The 21,732-nt window shown below is 36.7% G+C and overlaps 2 protein-coding genes across 2 annotated transcripts; one reads left to right on the top strand and one right to left on the bottom strand.

The window, feature by feature from the left end:
* Positions 1–1,309: 1,309 nt before the first annotated feature.
* On the bottom strand, positions 1,310–10,660 carry RAE1 (Transducin/WD40 repeat-like superfamily protein). Its single transcript, XM_089156708.1, has 12 exons — positions 10,532–10,660; positions 10,286–10,366; positions 10,102–10,188; positions 9,805–9,882; positions 9,534–9,727; positions 9,244–9,385; positions 8,827–8,907; positions 7,890–8,018; positions 3,294–3,371; positions 2,899–2,970; positions 2,264–2,344; positions 1,310–1,982 (listed from the first exon to the last, which is right to left on the bottom strand). Exons 2-12 carry the CDS (start codon positions 10,334–10,336, stop codon positions 1,932–1,934), a joined length of 1,044 nt encoding a protein of 347 aa, XP_089012834.1. The 5' UTR covers positions 10,337–10,366; positions 10,532–10,660; the 3' UTR covers positions 1,310–1,931.
* Positions 10,661–13,342: 2,682 nt separating this feature from the next.
* On the top strand, positions 13,343–21,296 carry LOC149026851 (alanine--glyoxylate aminotransferase 2 homolog 1, mitochondrial-like). The gene is made up of 9 exons (XM_089156676.1): positions 13,343–13,695; positions 14,503–14,733; positions 15,556–15,726; positions 19,183–19,326; positions 19,453–19,632; positions 19,835–20,060; positions 20,558–20,671; positions 20,764–20,850; positions 20,938–21,296. Exons 1-9 carry the CDS (start codon positions 13,483–13,485, stop codon positions 20,979–20,981), a joined length of 1,410 nt encoding a protein of 469 aa, XP_089012802.1. The 5' UTR covers positions 13,343–13,482; the 3' UTR covers positions 20,982–21,296.
* Positions 21,297–21,732: the final 436 nt, after the last annotated feature.

The raw sequence follows: 21,732 nt of genomic DNA, 5'->3' as shown, positions 1-21,732 counted from the left end.
AAGATTTATTCTCGTTTGGTTGTGAAAATCTCTAGATTCATGAAATCTAGATATTCATATTTTTACACTAAAAACGTGAATCTCTAAATTTATGGGTATGGGGTGAAATCCAGATATTTCATCCCTACTATAAAAACGCTAAATATTTGCGCATTCACAAAAATCACAGATAAATCTACAGATTTTATTCCACATATTCGGTTAACCAAACAATTAATTTTAAAAATTATGACTCCATAGATTTGAAATCACCAGACTCATATAATCAAATAGGTCCTAAAAAGTCTTACTAAATTAATCAAGGAAGTTTGTTAGCTGATTTTCTCATTTCATTGAACCTAATATTTATGCTTTGAAATTTTGTAAAAAAAATTACTTATTAGCTTCAAATTCTTTAAAAAAATATTCAAAAGTTTAATGTAGAAAGACTGAGGAGACAACCAACGGGGTTGGTCCAAGTGGTAAGCAATTTGGTCACCTTAAGCAAGGTTTCAGTATCGAATCCTTGTGGATGCAAAAATTTGGAGACTCACCTTAAGCAAGGTTCCAGATTCGAATCCACCACTTTTATTGCCATTTTTCAAGGTGTGTCCAACTTAACATTCCAAAATGTGCTTAAAAATCAGAATTCAGTTGAACAAAAACTTAAAAATTAATTCATGTATTTATTTATTCTTTTAAATAGGCGAAATAGAGAATGAAATCAGTACCAAAAATCCGTATTTGTCATTTTTTATTTATTATTTTGTGAAAAAGAGAGTATATACTGACAAGATTTCATTTTCAAATTGACCCACCGAAGGGCAATAATAGAAAGTGCAAGAAGAAGGAAAATCCGTTTCTTAAGCAATCTTATTCCAGTAATTTTTGTGGGAGATTATTTAGAAAACTTGACTGCAATGATAGGACTATAACTTTAGATGCATAAACGATCATTCCATCAAAAAAGACATAACGTTTTCTTCTTCTTTTTCAAAAGACAACCTATCAAATCAACACTAGCACCCTCCCTTGGATCAAATGATTTAAATTTGCCATTTCATATACGAAAACATTTTTAGTTGCAATCCTCTATTCTACTGCGTGCGTAGAGAAGCTTCTCCTCCTTAATACAGGGGAGGCAAACAGCCAAACACTAGATATTGAAGGTTTGTAAATTCGTGAATCTTCTCTACAAGTACGAGGATCAGATAAATGCCGTCAAACTGACTACATACACTAATAATAGGCCTGGCCTGGCCATTGGAGAGTAAGGAGAGAAGAAAATGAACCAGATCAGCTTGGAGAATCGTGTCTGAGATTTCATTTGGATGGTGAAGTAGGTGATCGCTATTAACCTGTTGAAGGAAAATGCAGTTCAGAAGCTAAAGCCAAATCGGCCATCAGACAAGGATAATCATGTGGATTTTTGGCTTGCCAAAGCAAATGCTACGCACTCTAGGCTATGCCTATGTTCCTCAGAAACTACATTTTCTCCCATATATCGACCTGAGAATCAACAATCAAGGCTTGTAGTCTAACAAATAGTATAATATTTGCGGATCCAAACCACCACCCGTGGTTGTTGGAAATCCAGAAAATCTGAAGAACCATCCACTTCTATTGTATAACAAAATCTTCTAAAGCCCAAATGCAGCTGAACAATGAACGACCAGAACTAATGATTCCTACCCCAAAATAAGAGCAAAAAACGAATGTCTTTATACGATTAAGCAGTAAACTAATGAACCCATGAAACTTCTCCGCCACAATTTTCATCCCAGTAGAGGGTGACGATTTGGGTGTGGTACCCTCGTTCCACGCTAAAATTGGAACTTGAAAAGATGAACTGGACCATTTGCAATACAAACCAACCCCATAACCAGCAGTCCTATCAGCAACTCCAGACAATTTGCCTTTGAAGTCCTATCAGCAACTCCAGACAAGGAAATTCACTTTCTACCACCGGCTCCAACTCTTGGCTTCGCTTTCACCTCCGAGTCCTGCACATCCCAGTCTCTCAGATCATCAAAGAAAGCCAACAAAACACCAAAGGGAGGGAGTTCTCGTCATCATAATGATTATGACTTGTAATGGTAACGATACCAACCATTAGAAAAAGAAGAAAAAAAGGACCAAGGGGATATGTACAAATTGGAGATTTACAGGTATAATGGCCTAGATTAGATGTAGTTTCTGTTTCCAAATTCACACTATACTTTTCTTAAAATGTATCCAAAACTAGGAATAAGGGACGGAAATAACCAGACGAGCATAAACATACCTGTGGAAGGTGAAGGAAAATGTGGGTTTTTGCAGCTGCAGGGTTATGATTCTCTGCACCCTTACTCCAGTCATAACACACCTACAGAAAGAATTTAAAATTTCACTATCACACGACATCATCATAGTTTGACACCTGACCTAACATATCCGTGTCTCCATCCAAACCATGCCAGGACTAATGGATCACCCAAACATGAAATTTCTTCCATTCCCATTATAAGAAATTTTTAAATCCAAAAATATAAAGGTCTCCCAAGCACTCTTCTGACAAATCATAAAGGTTCACCGACTTCTAGAAAATTAGAGAGCTTATTAAAGCACCTGCCACATGATTTGTTTCTCTTTAACTTTTCAGCTATCTTGCTGTGGTTTGGAAAACATTATTTATTGCAAGAATCCAACACTGACCTTGGTGCTTTAAGCACATCCCTTGAGTTCATCTTCTATTCTTTTGTTTGCAAAGGGGAGGGTGTTGCTTAGACAGAGGATAGCATGTTCAGAAGAGTTCAAACACGGAAGCATTGTATTGCATTTTGCTTTATCGCTTGTCATTTAGTGAGCAAAATAGTCTTTCATATGATTGATAACCCTTTTTTCATTTAGTAATTCAGTTACATGGAAATAGAGACATACCGAGTATGCAAATAATGAGCCATCACTGTTAAAAGTGCTGCAAGGTATAGGTTGTCTGCATCTAGACATGGCCTGGAAAATCAGAAAAGGTTCTGTTACCACAGATGCAAAGATACGGTCCTCCCCGCAAAATTATGACTTTCAAAAGAGTGAAGATCAACAGCATATAGGAGAGAAGAAGGGAGAATAATAAGAGGGAGCAGGGTGAACTAAAAGATACAGATAATAAAGTAGATTAGGCTTGTCTACAGCAGCATGTCCAAATATGTATCAGAATGATATTATCATGAAGAATTTGTTTATCCTGCATAATGGTAAGAAATACTGGCATTTAACGAAAACAATAACAGCTCTGGGATTAGATAACAATAAAAACAGAAAGCAGGTAATTATACCTTAAGTCTTTGTTTACTGTCCTTGTCCCAAAAATTGAAAGCACCATCTGAGCCTGATGTTGCAAAAGTATGGTGTACCTGGAATAAAGGTTACCCACATAAGCTCTGAAAACTACGCCAAACAACAGATAAACCAAATTCCCAATAAGTCAAAAGTTAGGAGTATATCTACTAATCTACTGGGGAAATATTTTGATTAAAGAATTTATGGAACACATGGAATTTTTTTTTTTATGACAAATTATATCATATAAAAAGGTCTCCAAAGAAGCAAGAATACAGATAATGTGAAAGAACCTAGAGTGGGTCAATAGGTTATATCTAGTGAACTGGATCTCTTTTTATTTAAAAAAAAAATGCACAATTAGAAGTTCAAGCCAATAAATCAACCACAAGAAATAAGTGAGTAAGCGACTAATAATGGTTTGACTACGAAAATCTATGCCCACAGCTCTCAACACTAGAGAGAATTCCGCTAGATGTTTGCTTTCAACACTGCAGGTGGAAACACATTTACACAAACATGTCTTGAAGTTTATTCAGCCTTTTAGCACGTCTTGTCTTGAGACCTTGCCTTGGCTTGACTTATCTTCAGAGACAGCTTGTTTTCAATCGGGTATCTAGTTTTGAGGCTTTGCCTTGGCATGACTTGACTTGATCAAATGGTAAATTAAGTGATACAAAACCAGGCCGGTGGCCAAAGCATACAGTCAGGTATATGGGATTGATTACCAAGAGACATTTATTCACGTGGCTAAGCACAATTAGACAATTGTTCTCTTATATTTGGCAGCAAATAAAGATTGGCCAATGTATCAGTCAGGTGGCCCAGAAAAAGAAGTGCAGATGTGGACTTCGCTAGCTTCAAGTTTCCCTCAGCAGAAGGGAAAGTCTGCCTGATCAAGAGAGCACTATATGATCTCAAACAGTCCCAAAGGCTTGGTTTGAGGGGTTCCAGTGGCTATTTTAAAAATAACTAAATCCAGAGCCAAGATGACAACATTTTCATTTATTAAACAAGGTAATAATACCATCACAATACTTACTGTTTATGTTGATGACATTGTAGTGAATGGAGATGGAAGGGCTGAGATAGTTCGGCTGAAACCAACTTGGCTTAATAGTTTGAAATTAAAAATTTGGGTCCCTTAGAAGTACTTCTTGTAGTTGGGATCGCAAGTCAATTTATGGACGTCCCTAAGAGTGGGACTTGGACGTTGTATGTTGGATCCTCGGGTACTTGAAATCCTTTCCAGGAAAAGGTCTTTTATATGCCAAGCACAACCATTTGAGAATTGAAAGCTACACTAATCACTAATCTTGATGAGCTAGTTCAATTTCAGACAGGAAACCTACATCCAGCTATTGTACTTTAATGGTTGGCAATGTCACATGGAGGAGTAGAAAAAAAAACCATTTGAGGCACAATCAAGCACAAAGGCAGAATTTAGAGCTGTCTGACAGAGCATGTGAACTCCAACTATTGGGATTTGATACTAATGTACCTATAAGACTCCATTACAATCACTAGGCTTATAAGAATAGCACACGATCCTATGCGACAAACATGACAAAAAACATTGAGGTCAGTCAATATTTTCATCTAGGTTAAGATTGAAGCTGGCCATATTTGCCCTCTTTTTTGTTAATGCAAGCAATCAATTAGCTAATATCATAATTGTTAATACCCAAAAAAATCAAGTTTGTCACCTAGGCTATTTCTAGGGTCCAAGCACCTTGGTTATCATGTTGGCGTTGGCTTTCCTTTTTACCCTCTCCAATGCCTTTTTCACAAGGCATAGTAACAACTATGGCTGACATCTTTACCCGGGGGCTCATCTCTCATCAGCTAAGTACTCTCTTAAGCAAGCTAGGAATGTATGACCATAGTTGTCAAGGAGCTATACGAGTGCCTAGCAACCAAGTTGACACTATATGACACTAATGTTAGAGTTTATGTAGTAATTGCAGTTTGGCCACTAACAGTATCTTGTATTTTATGTTGTAATTTTTCTGTTTACCTTCTATCTCCCCAAGGAGGTGTTGTAATTCTCAATTGATAATAGTAAATCAAACAGGGAAGAGGAAACAACAGTCTCCATTATTTGGGTGCCATCTCTCTCTCTCTTCTTCTTTTCTCACTTCCTACGTTCTCTTCTCTCTTAAATCAATCCTTAAGCATTTCCAACTCATACAGACATCAAAAAGTTCTTTCAGTTTTATAATAATTACTACAAGAATCAAACTTTTTCTGCATCACCATGCTCTATTGACACATGGCAGATACAACAAAATAAATAGTTTGGCCATTGAAGGAACCCATCTAATAATATTCCCTTTACATTTTTTTTTTTTTTTGGGGGGGGGGGGGGGGGGTTATGGGGACAGGTTGCAAGGATAAATATCCAATAGGTCAAATTTAAGACAAGATAAGCACAAAAAGGGTTAAGCAAGAATTTAAGTTCCAAAATTACAAGAATGCCTAATGGAGATCTAGGGGTATTATAATTTTATCACATTAGATTCACTTTTCAAATGCTTCCTCTTCTTGTTTTGAGCCCCAGAGAAAATGCCTAACAGGGATCTCGGAGATTTGTAATTTTATTATTTTAAATGCACTTTTCAAATACTTGCTCTTCTTGTTTTGAGCAAAAAATTTCACTATTGAGATGGCATAAGAATCTTTGGACCAACCCTCATAAGCCACATCCCAAAGTTGCTTCAAAGGATCAGGTTCAGCAGCCTTAGTGATGTTTAACAAGATCCACAAGTAATTAATTATCAGATAAGCTAGAGTAAAGCATAAATATGTTCACCTACCCTCATAAATAATTATCAGACATTATCATGTATAGTTGATAGTATTTAGAGTTTTTTATAGATTGCACGCTTTAGTGAGGCTTAAACTCGGGATTGCACACTTCAGTGCCCTAAATTACGGATTGCACTCTCAAAATTACAAGTTGCACACTCCTAAGATTTCATCCTAGATTCTGTTAAATCACAAGAAAAATGACCATATCACCCTCATTATAATATAATGACCATTTACCCCATCTAAACCCTCCCATACCCAACCCTTCACCCATCTTCTACCTACACCTTACGGGAAACAGCCCATTGTCATCGCCGGAAACCATGCCAACCCCTTCCCTTGCCAATGACCACCACCCCCACCTTCCCCTGGCAAAAATCACCCCCCTTCTCTCTCCCATAGTGAGAATGCCAAAAGACATTGAAGCCAGTGAGCACGTTGAAGGGGTCGGGAATGAAGACAAAAATAGGGTTAACAGTTCTAGGAGGAAGTTCTAACGAAGTGGTGAAGAGCCTGAGAAATTGGGTGATAGAAAATGCCAGGAACACAGAACAAAGGGAGGCTAGAGGGGAAAAAATTAGGCGATGATGCTGACTGGGAACTAAATGATGCATTGGTTGTGGTGATCACTTTGTCCATCACCGATCTATCAATCCAATCAAGCTACCTGTCTATTGATTCAACACCTATTGTCTTCCACAGAAAAATCAAAAGAAAGAAGTATCTTAGTGGACTCCGGAAAAGGAAAAAATTTTGGAATTTGGATCAACTCTCTCTCTTTCTTGCTAAGCACTTCTTTAGTTGCTTTAGTTGTCTTCTTCCCCTTAATGATCTGAAACTTTTGACCTTCCTTCGTCGTTCGCTTCAAGTGGGAAAGGAACTAGAAAACCAAACCTCCACTCCTTCAATGGCTTTTGGTATTCTCAAGAGGGGGTGATTTCCGGTAGGGGAAGGTGGGGGGCGGTGGTCGCCGGCAGGGGGAGGGGTTGGGGTGGTTTCCAGCGATGGCAATGGGCTGTTTCAGGCGAGATGTAGGTAGAAGATGGGTGAAGGGGATCCCTTCACCCACCTACGGGTTGGGTACGGGAGGGTTTATATGAGGTAATATGGTCATTTTACTTGTGATTTAACAAAATCTTGGATGGAATGTTAGAAGTGTGAGAGTTGTAATTTTGAGAGTGAGCAATCTATAATTTAGGGCACTAAAGCATGCAACCCGGAGTTTAATCCTCACTAAAGCGTGCAATCTGTAAAAAAAACTCTAGCATTTACATTAATCACAGTGCAAGCAATAAGGCATGCGAATGAACCCGAACAGATGGATTCCTGCTGTTTCTTGGCCCTGTGTTATATTTTGTTTATTTTCTCCTCTAATTATGGTTAAAGTAACTGTAAGTGACAAAGTACCTTTCTCTATTCACCCTAACAATAAAAATTAACTTCTTTTGCTTGCACACAAAAACAAACAAGGAAAAATGTATTCCTACAGCTAATACTAATTTATTTTCCTGATTTCTGCTTGGACTGTCTTTTATCTGCACATACAAGAAAGTAGAGATCCATCATTAAATCACCCAGAAGAAAAAACAGCCATGACAACACCAGAATCTCAGGCACAATATGACCACACTGATAAACCTAAAATAAAAAATCCAACCATCAATAATGGTGTCCAGTGACCACTAAGAACAGCAAAACTTATATAAAGCTGTTATAGGCTTATAGCTAAAACACCCTACAGGATAGACAGTTTGTAACAGAGTGGAGAATTATAATCTTACAGGATGAAAGCTTAAAGCATTGACTGAATATATCTCATTGCCCTCTCTATGGCATTTGAAAGTAAAGTTTTTACTTTGCTGTGAGTCATCCAAATGATGAACCGCCACCCTCCCTTCTATTGAACCAACCTGAGAACAGATGCCAAATTTCAGTTTCAGCAATCTTGAAGAAAAGATCCATTAATAAACCTAATTATTCCATCAACTACATATGAGAAATTGGAAAATAATAATGCTTCTACCAAATTTTCAGCCTTCAAGAATATGAAAAGGCAAGACAAGTTGATGAATAATGATACTCAAACAAGTAATAAAAGCTCAATTTTCTGCATAACAACATTATTAGCTATAAAGATGTAAAAATAACCAAAACAAGTATTCTGACTCACTTAAGTTGATGAATAATGATACTCAAACAAGTAATAAAAGCTCGATTTTCTGCATAACAATATTATTAGGTATAGAGATGTAAAAATTACCAAAATAAGTATTCTGACTCACTTAAGTTGTACAGTATTCGGCAAGGCCAACATCATCACAGATTCTATTTTCAATGGGTAACTGGTTATTTATAATAGGTAAAGTGTGTACTTTAGTGGATCTAACTACATGCAAGGGGAATCAATTAGCCATCGTTGATCACATTATATGATAAGTGTTATAGACTTATAGTTGTTCCAAGTGAGGCCAAGAAACACCGCAAATGATATCTAATAGGTAAGGCATGTAAACCCCCCCACCCCCTCTCTGTTGATAAATTACTCATTGCTATTATTGCAGGCTTGCAGCAGTTTGTAACACAATAATGAAAATAAGAAACTACCTTCATTAAATAACATGCTTCCATGTTTCCAACTAAAGTATGAGAAAGAGAAAGACAAGCAAAGGAACCTTTTAACAAATTCAACAATAGATGAACGAAAGAAAGCATACTTACCAGGAAACCTTGTTGATCGGGGAATGCTGCAACACATCTTGTCTGATACTTCAAGGGTGAAACAATCCTCTTAAACTCTGTCTGTCAATATGAAAATCATGACTTAGAAATAAAAATGAAGCCAATTGAGAAGTGAAAACAAGTAATTTATTGCTAGAGCATTGAGGAGAATTAAGAAGGTTAGGATTAAAAGCACAAACAGGCAATGCCTTGTGGTTTCAACTTTGGATTGAGCATTCAAGTGTTTAAAATGAATCTGCATGAACTCACATATAGATAGATATAGGAACAGTAGAGTTTAAAAATATATATAACATGATATATTCTTATATCAACTACGATAGCCTATTATGACCCAGCATATTGGGAAAATAATAATAATAATAATCATGTTACTAACAATAATTAATGTTTCACCTGAGGATTTTGCAAGTTAAACACAACAATATTTCGGTCACTGGTGCCTACGACCATTAGAGGATGATTAACTGATAGTGTATAACATCGTTCAGGAAGTTGTTGTGTATGCACTGGATTCTGTTGTCGAGTATCCCAGTACCTATAAGCAGATTAGCAAAACCATTAATAGGTTATCCACATTCACTTAATTAACTACAGTTACTTGTTGTAACAAACTCGGCCACTTAACTACCTGGACCGGACAGAAACCTACTATGAAGAAAATAAATGAAGAAACCAGAACGCACTTCAGGGTCTTATCCCAGCTTCCTGTAACCAAAAGATTCATCTGTGGGATCCAAGCGACTTGGTTGATGGGTGCATCATGCAATGCTACGGTCATGGCTTGACCACCAGACATCAGTGGCCACATCTTAACTTGTTTGTCACAACCTCCAGAAAACACCGTCGTTCCATCATCCTTCCAAGTCGAGCATAAAACCTACAGCCACCATATTTAATGCTAAATATGCAAAATGCAAGACCTGAGTCCACAATCCACACATTAACTGTTTATACCGGCTGATCATGACTGGATGATGCTTTAGGCACACTGCTGACGGTAGCCCCTGACTTCGTGATCTCCCAGCATCTAACCTATCAGATTTCACACAGAACGAAATGAGTATCTCAAACAAAAATTTCATGAAAAGTTAACAATGTAAAAGGAGGTGCTATATAATACAGAAAGCACACTTATGATTACAGATAATAAACTTACTTCAAATTAGCAAGAGAGAGAAACGATGTACTAGAAAGAAAAGGGGAAATAAGAAAAAAACAAAGAAATGCAACAGTAGCGGCGATCAAAAAAACCTGGTTGTCCCAAGAAGAAGCAACGAGGTAATTTCCCTTGGGACTGAAACAAAGGCTAGTGACCGAATCTGTAGGAGGTTGAACAACCTGAAATCAAGATAAGACAACCTAAACGAATGAGCAAATAATAGGAATAACGGTGGCAGCAGGTAAGCTTTAATATCAAGATTCAAGAATACAATACCTCGATCGACTTATTAGGATTCGGATTTGCAGCAGATGCAATATTAGACATTGTTGCTAAAAAAACGAAATCTCCTGATTCCTGTCAAATAAATGTGGCATAATAAGCAAAAGCAGATTGATAATCTCCAAGAAACTTCAAAACATACTTGTAAACTATAAAAACGGAGCGATTCTCTGCAGATTCTGACACTCCTTCCATATACACTATTAGCGATCATAATTTGTGCAAGATTCGAATGCTTACCTGCGAGTGAGCGTGTGAGAGAGCGAAAGAAAAAGAGGGAGAAAACAAATTGAGTTGATTTGAAAGAGAGGGAATGTAAAACGGTCGACGGAAACTCTTTTATACTCTACAGACGATGTGGCGTCAGAAATACGCGCCATCTGTAGTTTCATACGGCTCGGTCTCTATTCATTTCAATTAGGGCAACGCGGCAAGTAGCTAGTCCGTCTCACATTGGGCCTATGGACGCCAGTCCTTGTGATTGGGCTATGATAACCCAAAGCCCGTCTCACAAAATAAAATCAACTCAATTGTTATATCTTTCGACTTTCACTAGACCGATTTTATTTTATTTTTTTCCTTTTAAGATTTTGACATGTGGGTTTCTTTCGTAGACCATAAAATAACGTTGGGTTATTTAATATAATATATTATGTGTGAATCTCAACCAAATTAATATTGTTAATTGCGTGTATTCAAATTTCAAACTTAGAAGACCAAAATACCCCTCAAGTTATTTAATATATTGTATTATGACTATAATGTCCTTTAATTATTCACAATTTTTTTTTTAAATTACGTATTAACTAACGCTTAATGAAAACATTATGAATAATTAAAAGGTATTTTAGTCATAACACAATATATTAAATAACTTGAGTAGTATTTTGGTTCTTTTAGATTTGAAATTTGAATATGCTTTTTTTTTTTTTGTGGTAAACAAACCTTTCATTGAATCAAACCGAACACCTGGGTTGAAACATCAAAATCTTTCAATTAGGGAGTGCATATGGTACACTTTAACAGTGGCAGACGGTTTTAGTATGATTAAGACTCACACGTAATATATTGCACTAAATAAACCTAACATTAATTCATTAATCAATGAGGGAACCCACACATAAAAAAAAAAATTTGATTTATTTATTTTTTATTATTTGCTATCTTTTTATATTGGGAATAGCAATTACGTGCAAATCCAGATCCTTTTCCCTCAAGAATGTTGTATGTCCATCTAAATGGATGACACGTAACCTATACATGTATCAAACAGTCATGTGTCGTCTAGGTTTCGTGACTTTCGTCCCCTCTCAACAGTGATTGTAATACTTTATCTCATACTATGATATTTAGTATTTGCCAACTGATATAGCTTCTTGTGGTTTAAGTCAACTATTATTTTTATAAATGTCCTAGAAAGCTTAGTCGGATCCATTAGATGCTAACTTATACTTAATCCTTTGTTGAAATTTCTTGGTGATAGGTCGTAGGTTCAATTCTCCCAAATGGTATATTTAACTTATATATAAAAACTCTATTGAAGCCGTAGTCCAGGTGATGTAGTCATGGTGCACGTGGACTATAATCCAAATGAACCTCGGATCCCAACAAAAAATAAAATACTCTCCTTCATAAATACAATATACAAAATTCAAATGACAATACAAAATTGAACCCTCATATCTACTTATTTACACCTCAAATTGGATCAGTAACCCAAAATTTGGATTGGATCAATTACACTTACTACCCATCTCAGCTGGGCAATTCAAGCAACTTGATTCCAACTTTTAAAGCAATAGATTACATGATCTTGTGTTTCATGGATCATGGCAAATTTCATAAACAGTTTCCTATCGATACAAACATTATTATATTTATGACATTTTTAATGTATCTAATAATCTACCCAAAAAAAGAATGTATATTTTTTTTGGATAGGAAAAAAAAAAGAATGTATTTATTATTAAAAATTTAAATCCAGCCTAGTACATCATATTGCATGACAATATTTATGTTGATACCAACCTATAAGGTGTATCTTGATGGATGATCAAGAAAAAAGAAAAAAGAAAAAAGGGAGAGGAGGGGGCGTATTTGGATGTACATTCTCAAAGCTTTTAAATCAAACCCATCTCACTGAACTTCTTATAGCCTTAATTAACTCGTTCAACATGCTCATTGCTGCACTGGCTCAACCAATACCTAGTTTTTAAGGATAACCATCATAAGCTCGTTCAATATGATTAACCTACGCATTAGTACATAAGGTGATTGAAGCATCTAATGACACCATGAACATGTAATATTAAATAAGCTAGCATCACATGGTTGGAGGCCTTTGAGGGCAGAGGATTATGCTTTTAACGTATTTTTCTATCATATATTTAAAAGTGGTATCCATATATCTAGTGTACCTTTTCAATTTTGTATCTCTCACGAGTCCAAATCCTCCCGCTCCCAACCCAAGTGCGCATACATCCATGTTTCCACCTTCACAAGAGTGTTGAGTCTTGTGTTGCTCGACCTGACCTAGGCAAGCCTAGCACAATGTTGGCCCCACACTCTTGTAAAGGTGGGAGCAGAGGATCCAAATTCATCTCCCACTTAAATGTATGATGGAGGATATAAAAGGAGCACACTCTGTTTCATGCTTACGTGGAGTGTGGTGGGGTGGTTATTTGTAGGGTTTTAATAGGAATGGTGGGAGTGGTTGGTGGAAGAATCTTACTCAATATCAGGAGTACACGTCATGAGGTCAAATCAGTAGCATTATTTCACACTATAAGCCAATGAATATTTCTCACTTTTCGCGAGTTTCTCTTTTTGAATCGTCCAACGATCATACAGAAAAAATTTCGATAATACTCGGTAGCAGGAACGTTGCTGTTACCTCTGGTCACAGCCAATGAAATAGAATATAATTTTAAAATTTGTTTATAACACACTAAATTTTATTTGATTGGCAGATGGTATGGTAGGGCAGCGGGAAAATAAAAACCAAGAAAGTACACGTCAGCAATTCATGGCGCCAAATACTTGTCCAACCTTTTCCAGTTGTGTCCAGATTCGATTCGATCCAGAGCGATATAGGCTTGTGGCAGAGCTCTGTGTCGATTTACTTCTACGGATTGAGGTTTCACTGGCGAACAATCGGAGAGTTTTTTCATATATCATCCGGTGATTTGGCGATGGCATTGCAGAGATATCTCTTGAAGCGAAGCCATGAAGCTGGGAAAAACCTTCGACCCTTATTGTTGCGTAGCTTTTCATCCTTATCTGCTCCTACGCTTCCTCACTTCGATTACGAACCGAAGTCTTACAAGGGACCTCTTGGAGACGAAATTCTACAGAAGCGAAAGAAATATCTAGGTCCCTCTCTGTTCCATTACTATCAGAAGCCTGTAAGTGTGTTTGCTTGCTTCGTCCATGTAAATCAAATTCGAAATCACTGAATTAACAATTATCAGTGAAGGAGTGGGAGGGAAAACCTATTAGGTGTTAAGGTTTTGAGGTCACTATTTGGTTTGATATTCCATTTTGTTTTTTAGTTTTAGAGATAATTGTTATGGATTTGAAATCACTAAACAATTTTCTACCTTTTCTCTAAAATTGAGGTCACTATTTGGTTTGAAGTTCCATTTTGTTTTTGCAGTCACTATTTGATTTGATGCATACTCACATATACACATCTGAATGTCCTTTGAAGGCATGGTTCTTCTGATAGAATAAGGAGAAACCGTGAAATAATTATTTAACTGCTAAAAATCTCTGTGACAAAATGGATTTGCATGTTGCCGTTTAGGATTGTTTGGGTCTCAAACGAGAGGATGCGGAGTTTTCGATTAGAGAAATGTTTTGCTGAGAACGTTAAATGAAAATTTTTAATTTGAGTTCTTGGTTTAAGAAGCCTGGTCCTTCTAAGATTCATTATCGTCAACTGTCATTTTTGCAAAAATGCACGATTTGGCTCTAATTTAGTTGGAATTATCTGAGAATTTCATGGAGTGATTGTAAGGTATTCTACTATTTTGTTACTGCTTTGAGGTTACTGATATCTTCGGTCCTTTGGATATTTAACTTATATTATTTATTTATATCTGTATTGGGACAGGGAGTGTGAATGATGATCTGATAATTCGGAAGATGCTAATCCATATACTGTTTTATTTTAGGAATTGATCTTGTTTTGTTCTATTTCTTTTATCTAGCTCAATATTGTCGAAGGGAAGATGCAGTATTTATTTGACGAGAGTGGAAGGCGTTATCTTGATGCAATTGCTGGAATAGTGACAGTGTCTTGTGGACATTGCCACCCTGAGGTTCTGAATGCTATAGTGGAACAAAGCAAGCTTCTCCAGCATGCTACAACTATTTACTTGCACCATGCAATAGCTGATTATGCAGAGGCATTAGCATCGAAAATGCCTGGAAACCTGAAGGTTCGCTTTTTTTTTTTTTTTTTTTTTTCTAATTTTTTTTTTGTTCACTGATATACATATGTTGGTAATTGATTGAGATTATAAGCCTTTAAACTGTTATGCAGTGCTTTCTTATTCTCAGAATTGAACTGGAACATGAGATGAGATCAATACTACAGTGTTATTGCCCCCCCCAATCATGGTTTTAGCAGAATATAGCAGAAGGTTTTATACACAAGATAATGAACTGTGGGCTTAAACCCCCAATATTGTTATTGTACGGATCAAATCACAATATGTAGAACTTCATGGTTGTGCATGCCATGTTGTCCTACAGGGAACTTAAATGGGAACATAGAGGTTTCTCTCTGAACCTGTTCAAATGCATCAAATATGATAATTCTTAATTGCTATATCAATTGAATTCAATTGCTCAAAATAAGCAATAGCTGTTGTCATGTTATCTCCTTCCCAATTGTAGTCTGGTGTAGTTTAACCATTGGATACTAAGTGCCCTTTAGAAAGTAAAGTATCTATAGAAATGAACATTAAGTTTGATCAAATGTAACTTGTCTCTCATTGAAGCACTGAATAAAATTTGCAATTCTTGTAAAGAATGAATGAAAAGCTTTTGGAGTATGCAGTGAAGAAACTTTTCTGTAATGGAAATTTAACAGTAAAAAGGACTAGGCAGTTTATAATTAGAAATTATCGGTTTCCCCATACTTTCTACTCTTTCTTGGTTGCTTACATTTAATTTGCTTCCAGCAACAACAGTGAATGATATATTTGCTCCAAGAATAAGAGTGTATGCTGCTAATAGTTGAGCTTAAAAAATTGCAGGTTGTATATTTTGTCAATTCTGGTTCTGAGGCAAATGAATTAGCAATGTTGATGGCTCGGCTATATAGCGGGAATCTTGGTATGATTTCTCTGAGAAATGCATACCATGGTGGAAGTTCTGGAACACTTGGTTTGACGGCTCTAAGTACTTGGAAGTACTCAATACCAGAGGTTTGTGTATCTCCTAAGCTTCATATTATTTTGTTTTCTTCCATTAAAATTCTGCCTCTCCGTATAAATTTCCTTAACATTCATTTGAGTACTAAAGGTGGAATAATGGTTCTGTTCTAGTTGAGTAATGATTTGCACATGCCAAATATTTGCTTTTTAAGTTCATGATTTTTGGAAGAGTGACATTAAATTGTGTGATATCATTTCTAACACTTACCTACTAATATCATAAAGTTCCTTGGTGGTTCAGGGTAACATGTCTTGACCTTTTCTGTTGGTCATTTATCAGCGGCATAGGTTGCAAAGATGGCATCCCATATCTTACTTCCAGGTTACTATTTAAGAGGTTTTTCAGAATTCAAAGTTAAATTTCTCTGTTTAACTAATTTTTTGCAATTAGGGTAGGGGCTGATTTTTAGGAGTTAGGATTTGGGGTCTCACAAAATTTAGATTAGGAGACGGGCTTTAGAGTGGCAAGTTGGAACGACTATGCAATTGATGGTTGGCTAGGATTGTAGGTTAAGGTTGAGAATTTGAGTATGGTTGAAGGTGATTAAGGTTTCCTATTTGTTTGAGGTAATAATTTATGTCCATGAGCTTGTGGTTTAGCAGATAAAAACATGGGAAGAAAAAGGCAAGTTCCACAAAATTCACCAGTAATTAAGCAATTACATATAACAATTAGATAATTAAATAAAATAGATAAAAGAGAATGGGTCCAAAAGTGGCTTGAAGGTTTCTGGCCTTTGAAAGATGTAGATTGCACTAACTCAGCATCCGGAGCAGTTGAATCTGGAGCTCACATTGAAATTCCCATGAATTTGAACCCTTGATGCTGTATTCTTTTCTTCACAGGTAGTTATGCTCATTATTCCTTGCCATGTTAGTTCCTCATCATCATCTCTAATACGATGACATTTACTTCCATTGTAATGGAACAATTATCCCTCTTGCAAACCCAATAATTTCTTCTTACACTCTTTGCATTTCTCTATTGCATCAAAATTACTGTTTCCTGCTGGTAGTAGATGACATGTCCACCTATCTGGTGTGATGCTGAACTAGACTCTTTGCCCTGTTTGTCCTGTCAGATCTCTGGCGCTGGTTCCTGCCACATTCCTTTGAATTCCATCATGAATATAAATATCTTGAAATGCGATCATTTTATTTTTTTTTTCTGTGACCTTCCCTATAATGTCCAAACAATGTTATAGCAATCACAGTTGGCTTGCTTTTGTACCTTTTTTTTTTTATTTTGTATTTTATGTTTGTTATATATATATATTTATATATATATATATATATATATATATATATATATATATATATATATATATATATATATATATATGTTTTTTTTTTTTTTTTTATATATATATATAGATAGACAACAAGAAAGAAAACAAGCATTAATAGAAAAGAATGGTAGGTATATCATCAGCCCAAATAGATTGTTTTCTACCATATGGTGCCAAGACTGCCAGATTATGGACTACAAAGTTACACAATCTATCTTGTGTTGATACAAACATAAGTCTAAAAGACTTAAAAGTAAATTTGATGTCCCATAAAAAAGTAAAGACCTCCCATGGCCAGTGATATGAAGATGTAATCAACCTACAAGTCAATCCAAATGTTGATGAAAACATTGACCAGATGGTCTCTTGATCTATTCACTATGGTCCTTGGAGCAATCCCTTTGCTCTTGTCTCTTGCTCTGTCCCTGCATAGCCAAAATCCACATGGGCTATATAACTTTTTAAGAAAAATAAATAACCACTGCAGTCCATCCACCTCCACGTTCACTACAAAAGCTACCATGAATAATAATTGTAAGAGAAGTAGAACCTGTTCTGTTTAAATCATCCATTATTTCAGAGTTGATATAGGGACTGGGATGTCAGGAGTCAAATCAAACAAGAGAAAAGACTTAGTTCTGCTGTTGAACAGTTAAAATTTTGTAAAATGGTGGTGGCTTTTAGGCTGAATGTGGGGTATGCGGCAGTGATTCCTTGCAAGCCATAGATAACAAGTAATTGAAAAGATCGGTAAAAGGAAAGATTGACTCTGGAAACCTGATGAGGTTGAAAAAACAAGTTCGTAAATTAAGGTGAAGAATGGGGGGGGGCTTGGAGGTACTCCACTCTCAATCTCAAAGACCTGCTGCTCAGATCCATTCAATAGAAGGACAAGCAGGAAAAAACATGTAATGGGTGACAGAAAAGAGAAGAAGAAAATAAGAAAGAAACCTGAGAAGACTCAAGAATTATAGCAGGGGAATAGGGAGAAGAACACTCATAAGAATAAGAAGAAGAAGAGAAAAGGAGAGAGAGAAAGGGGGCCTAAATTGTCAAAGCTCAAGATTTAATTCATCTATTCTATTTCTTCCTCAATAAGCTGATTACAAGTGTTTCAATAATAAAAGAGACGTACTTCAATAATCCTGGCGATTTAAAACTAATTAAAACTGATTTTACAGGAGAATTAGCCATTTAGAACTAAAATTGATCCTAAATATCCTGCCCAAATTAAAATTTTGATTACATTATCATCCCACTAAGTAAACAATAAAATCCTAGATTATCTTTTAACACTCCCACACAACATCTCCTATTTTATCTCCTCATGAGCTGGAATTGGGGCCCACCAACTATAAAGAATAATCTCCTAGTTTATTTGTTCATGTCATTGTAGCATGAAGAGTAACTTGTTGTGTTGCATCAAAGATGACATTGGTTTTTTCTTGCAAGTTAACTTTTAGTTAGGGCTGCAACAGGTCGGGCTGGGGCCCATTCCCGCCTTGACCCTAATTCAGGGCCAAGGATTATTGTCCCTGACTTTAAGCCCTACAAGGCCAAGCCAAGCCCATTCTTGCCCTGATTGGCCCTATCCTTGTCCATGTTCCTAATTCATTGAGATCAAGCACCAGGAACAAAATTAGGGTCAAAATCAGGACCAAAATCAAGGCAAAAAATCAGGGACAGCTCGGGACAAGCTCGGAAGGCCAAAGAGTAATCCCAAGCCCGCCCTAATTTGGCCCTAACCCGCCTTCAAGGCCGAAATCTTGAGCCCAAGCCCTATTTGGGCTTAGAGCGGGTCTTAGGGCGGGTCAGGGCCATTAGGGCCAAACTTGCACCCCTACTTTTAGTGGGGAAGTCCTTATTGAAAAGTTTACAAAGGAACACTTTAAATTTGGGGTGCATTTGTTTTGGTTCAAATTTTATAATTCCATAGGTCTGTTCTGAGCTTCTTCTTCTTTTTTTGGTTTTTTAATCTCTAATTGTTTTCTGGATGTGTCATCCATCTCATATAATCTGTTGCACTCCCTATCCCACCACTTTTTCCAACTTTTACTAATCCAGTATCACAATCAATAGATTTGCAAAAGATATTTTTACAAGAGCAAAACTGAACTTTTATCTAACCTTACGAAGACATACTTTGAATCTTTTACAGGGAGAAATTCATCATGTTGTGAATCCAGATCCATATCGTGGGGTCTTTGGCTCTGATGCCTTTGCTTATGCCAAAGATGTACAAGATCACATTGACTTTGGTACTTCAGGAAAAGTTGCTGGCTTTATTGCAGAGACCTTTCAGGTTAGGCTAGATAACTTATACAACGAGATGTAGGTATTTTTTTGGTTGCCAATCTGTTTTTGACTGGGGAGCCTCTGTTTTATTTTTCTGTTTTTTTTTATTAGTTCATCATTTTGGCATTTATAGGGAGCTGGTGGAGCGGTTGAACTGGCCCCTGGATACTTGAAATTGGTGTACGATATTGTACATAAGGCAGGTGGTGTCTGCATAGCAGATGAAGTGCAGAGTGGCTTTGGTCGAACAGGAAGCCATTACTGGGGCTTTGAAACCCAAGGGGTTCTTCCGGACATTGTAACTATGGCAAAGGTATCTTCTATTACCCTCCATTTTTTCCTAATGATCTGAAAAAGGGGGAGAATATTCACTAAGGGTTTATCATGTTTATGCAACATTGGTTTGCTTTGAGGTACATAAAGAGTCAGAGACTTTTTTTTTTTTTTTTTCCAACAAATTCGTACCAAATATTCTTATGTTATCATTTGTTTAAAATTGCTAATGCACTCAACAGGGTATTGGCAACGGTCTGCCTTTAGGAGCAGTGGTTACGACCCCAGAGATTGCAAATGTTTTGGCTCAGAAAATTCAATTTAACACCTTTGGTGGGAACCCAGTATGTTCAGCTGGTGGACTTGCAGTGCTCAGGGTTCTTGACAAGGAGAAGCGTCAAGCCCATTGTGCGGATGTTGGCTTCCACTTAATTGAGCGGTTGAAAGCCCTTCAACAAAAACATGACCGTAAATATTCTAAAACCATGGCATAAAATTTTCTCAGGAATAGATTTCTGACAATTCTTTCTGAAATAAATACCAGAAAATTACTTTCAACAGTTGCTTGTTTGGTGGTTAGACAGGGAAAATTGGTTATGTAAGATGAACATGAATTTGTCATCTTGATGGATAGAAAAGGATACTTACTGGAATTCTTTATCTAAAAAGTATTTGATACTGTCTTTTGTGACTTAGTAGTCATATGCAGGGTGCTGCAGTATCAAAACTTCATTGGCATTGATTATTAATTTTCATTTGCAATTGAATTTCTGCAATCAATTTAGATAGCAAAAATTAAGCATAAAGGCTTGGTCTATCATTTGTCTAATGAGACAGATTTCAAGATGTCCTGTGATCAGTTTCAATTCAAGGAAGTTCAGACGTTGGTACTACTTGGAAAGTGCTGCATGTTTGCTGAGTTATTCTCTGATCAATGTCTCATATTTACATATCTTGATCTGCAGTTATTGGAGAAGTGAGAGGCAGAGGCTTAATGGTTGGTGTAGAATTTGTTACTGACAAGAAAGAGAAGACGCCTGCAAAGGCAGAAGCTGCTGTTTTATTTGAGAAGCTGAGAGGTAATTGTACACATTCAACCGTTCATGCGTTTATCTGTGACAATTTTCTGTCATATTTCTTTTAACATTTTTGGCTTACATTACTCCTGCAGAGCTTGGAGTGCTAGTTGGAAAGGGAGGTCTCCATGCAAATGCTTTCAGAATAAAGCCACCCATGTGCTTCACAAAGGATGATGCAGGTCTCTCTCTCTCTCTTTCCTCCACCCCAACTTTCACTAAAATTTATTTTACTTCTTGCAGACATTAACTTGTTTAGGTATTTGCAGATTTCCTTGTTGACGCAATGGACTATGCCATGTCAAAGTTGTGAGCACTGTCCTGCCATGAATCTAGCATCCACATATGATCTTAATGTTATATAAATAAGTAGACTTCCTGGTTCTTGAACCTTAATAAATTAAAAATGGCCGCTTTCCTTCTGTTCTGCTTATCAATGACTCTAAGCCAGAGACGCATCTGAGCATGGGTTTCAAGATAGTTCATCCAGTGTAAGTCTGGAGGATTGATTTTAGGAGTTAGTGGATTTAGCTGGTCAAAGGTCATGTTTTTTCCACTTATCCTCCATGTAGGAAAAGCTCATTTCCATGTTTCTAGCATTCGGAAGAAGCCGCTTCTCTTTCTGTTATCTTTGGGCTCATGTGGATTGTGGACTAGACTTATTCAGTCATCAGTGGATGTTCTGGTTTGTTTCTGTCAAAACCTACTTTGGTTCGTAAGGGTAGCCTTTTCCCTAATGATGAAGGGCCTCAATTTTAGCAACTTCTTAGTCTTGCTATTATTCTTAAGAGACACGGTTCCTGAGTAACCACAAACTTCTCTTTCTCATTCTCACACGATGTGAGAAAGCGAAGGCCCAACCTTGCTGCTGTCCTGTTCACTCCTCAATACTGCCTCTTTGAGCTGCTGGATTCAGAAAACACCTCTGCCGTTAATGTTTGGGTTTAAGTGATAATGTCATCATTAGGATAACTTGAAGATCACTACTGCCACCATTGCCAGCAACTGCAGCCATTGCTACAGCAGCTTCCACCGCATCTGCTACTATTGATTTCTCACAATCT

Source organism: Hakea prostrata, chromosome 1 (assembly GCF_041222555.1).
Source record: "Hakea prostrata isolate BN-2017 chromosome 1, UWA_Hpros_2, whole genome shotgun sequence".
In the NCBI taxonomy this organism is placed as follows: domain Eukaryota; kingdom Viridiplantae; phylum Streptophyta; class Magnoliopsida; order Proteales; family Proteaceae; genus Hakea; species Hakea prostrata.
Note: the sequence above shows the minus strand (reverse complement) of the source record. Positions and strands in the feature narration are given on the sequence as shown.

Bases quoted from the DNA above. Each gene is read 5' to 3' on its own strand.
- RAE1 (XM_089156708.1), bottom strand. From the start codon at position 10,336: ATGTCTAATATTGCATCTGCTGCAAATCCGAATCCTAATAAGTCGATC. The intron at 10,189-10,285 runs GTATTGTATTCT...TCTTGATTTCAG, and splicing joins ATCCTAATAAGTCGATCGAG to GTTGTTCAACCTCCTACAGA. The intron at 9,728-9,804 runs GTATAAACAGTT...TGGTGGCTGTAG, and splicing joins CATCCAGTCATGATCAGCCG to GTTTTATGCTCGACTTGGAA.
- LOC149026851 (XM_089156676.1), top strand. From the start codon at position 13,483: ATGGCATTGCAGAGATATCTCTTGAAGCGAAGCCATGAAGCTGGGAAA. The intron at 14,734-15,555 runs GTTCGCTTTTTT...AAAAAATTGCAG, and splicing joins AAATGCCTGGAAACCTGAAG to GTTGTATATTTTGTCAATTC. The intron at 19,633-19,834 runs GTATCTTCTATT...TGCACTCAACAG, and splicing joins ACATTGTAACTATGGCAAAG to GGTATTGGCAACGGTCTGCC.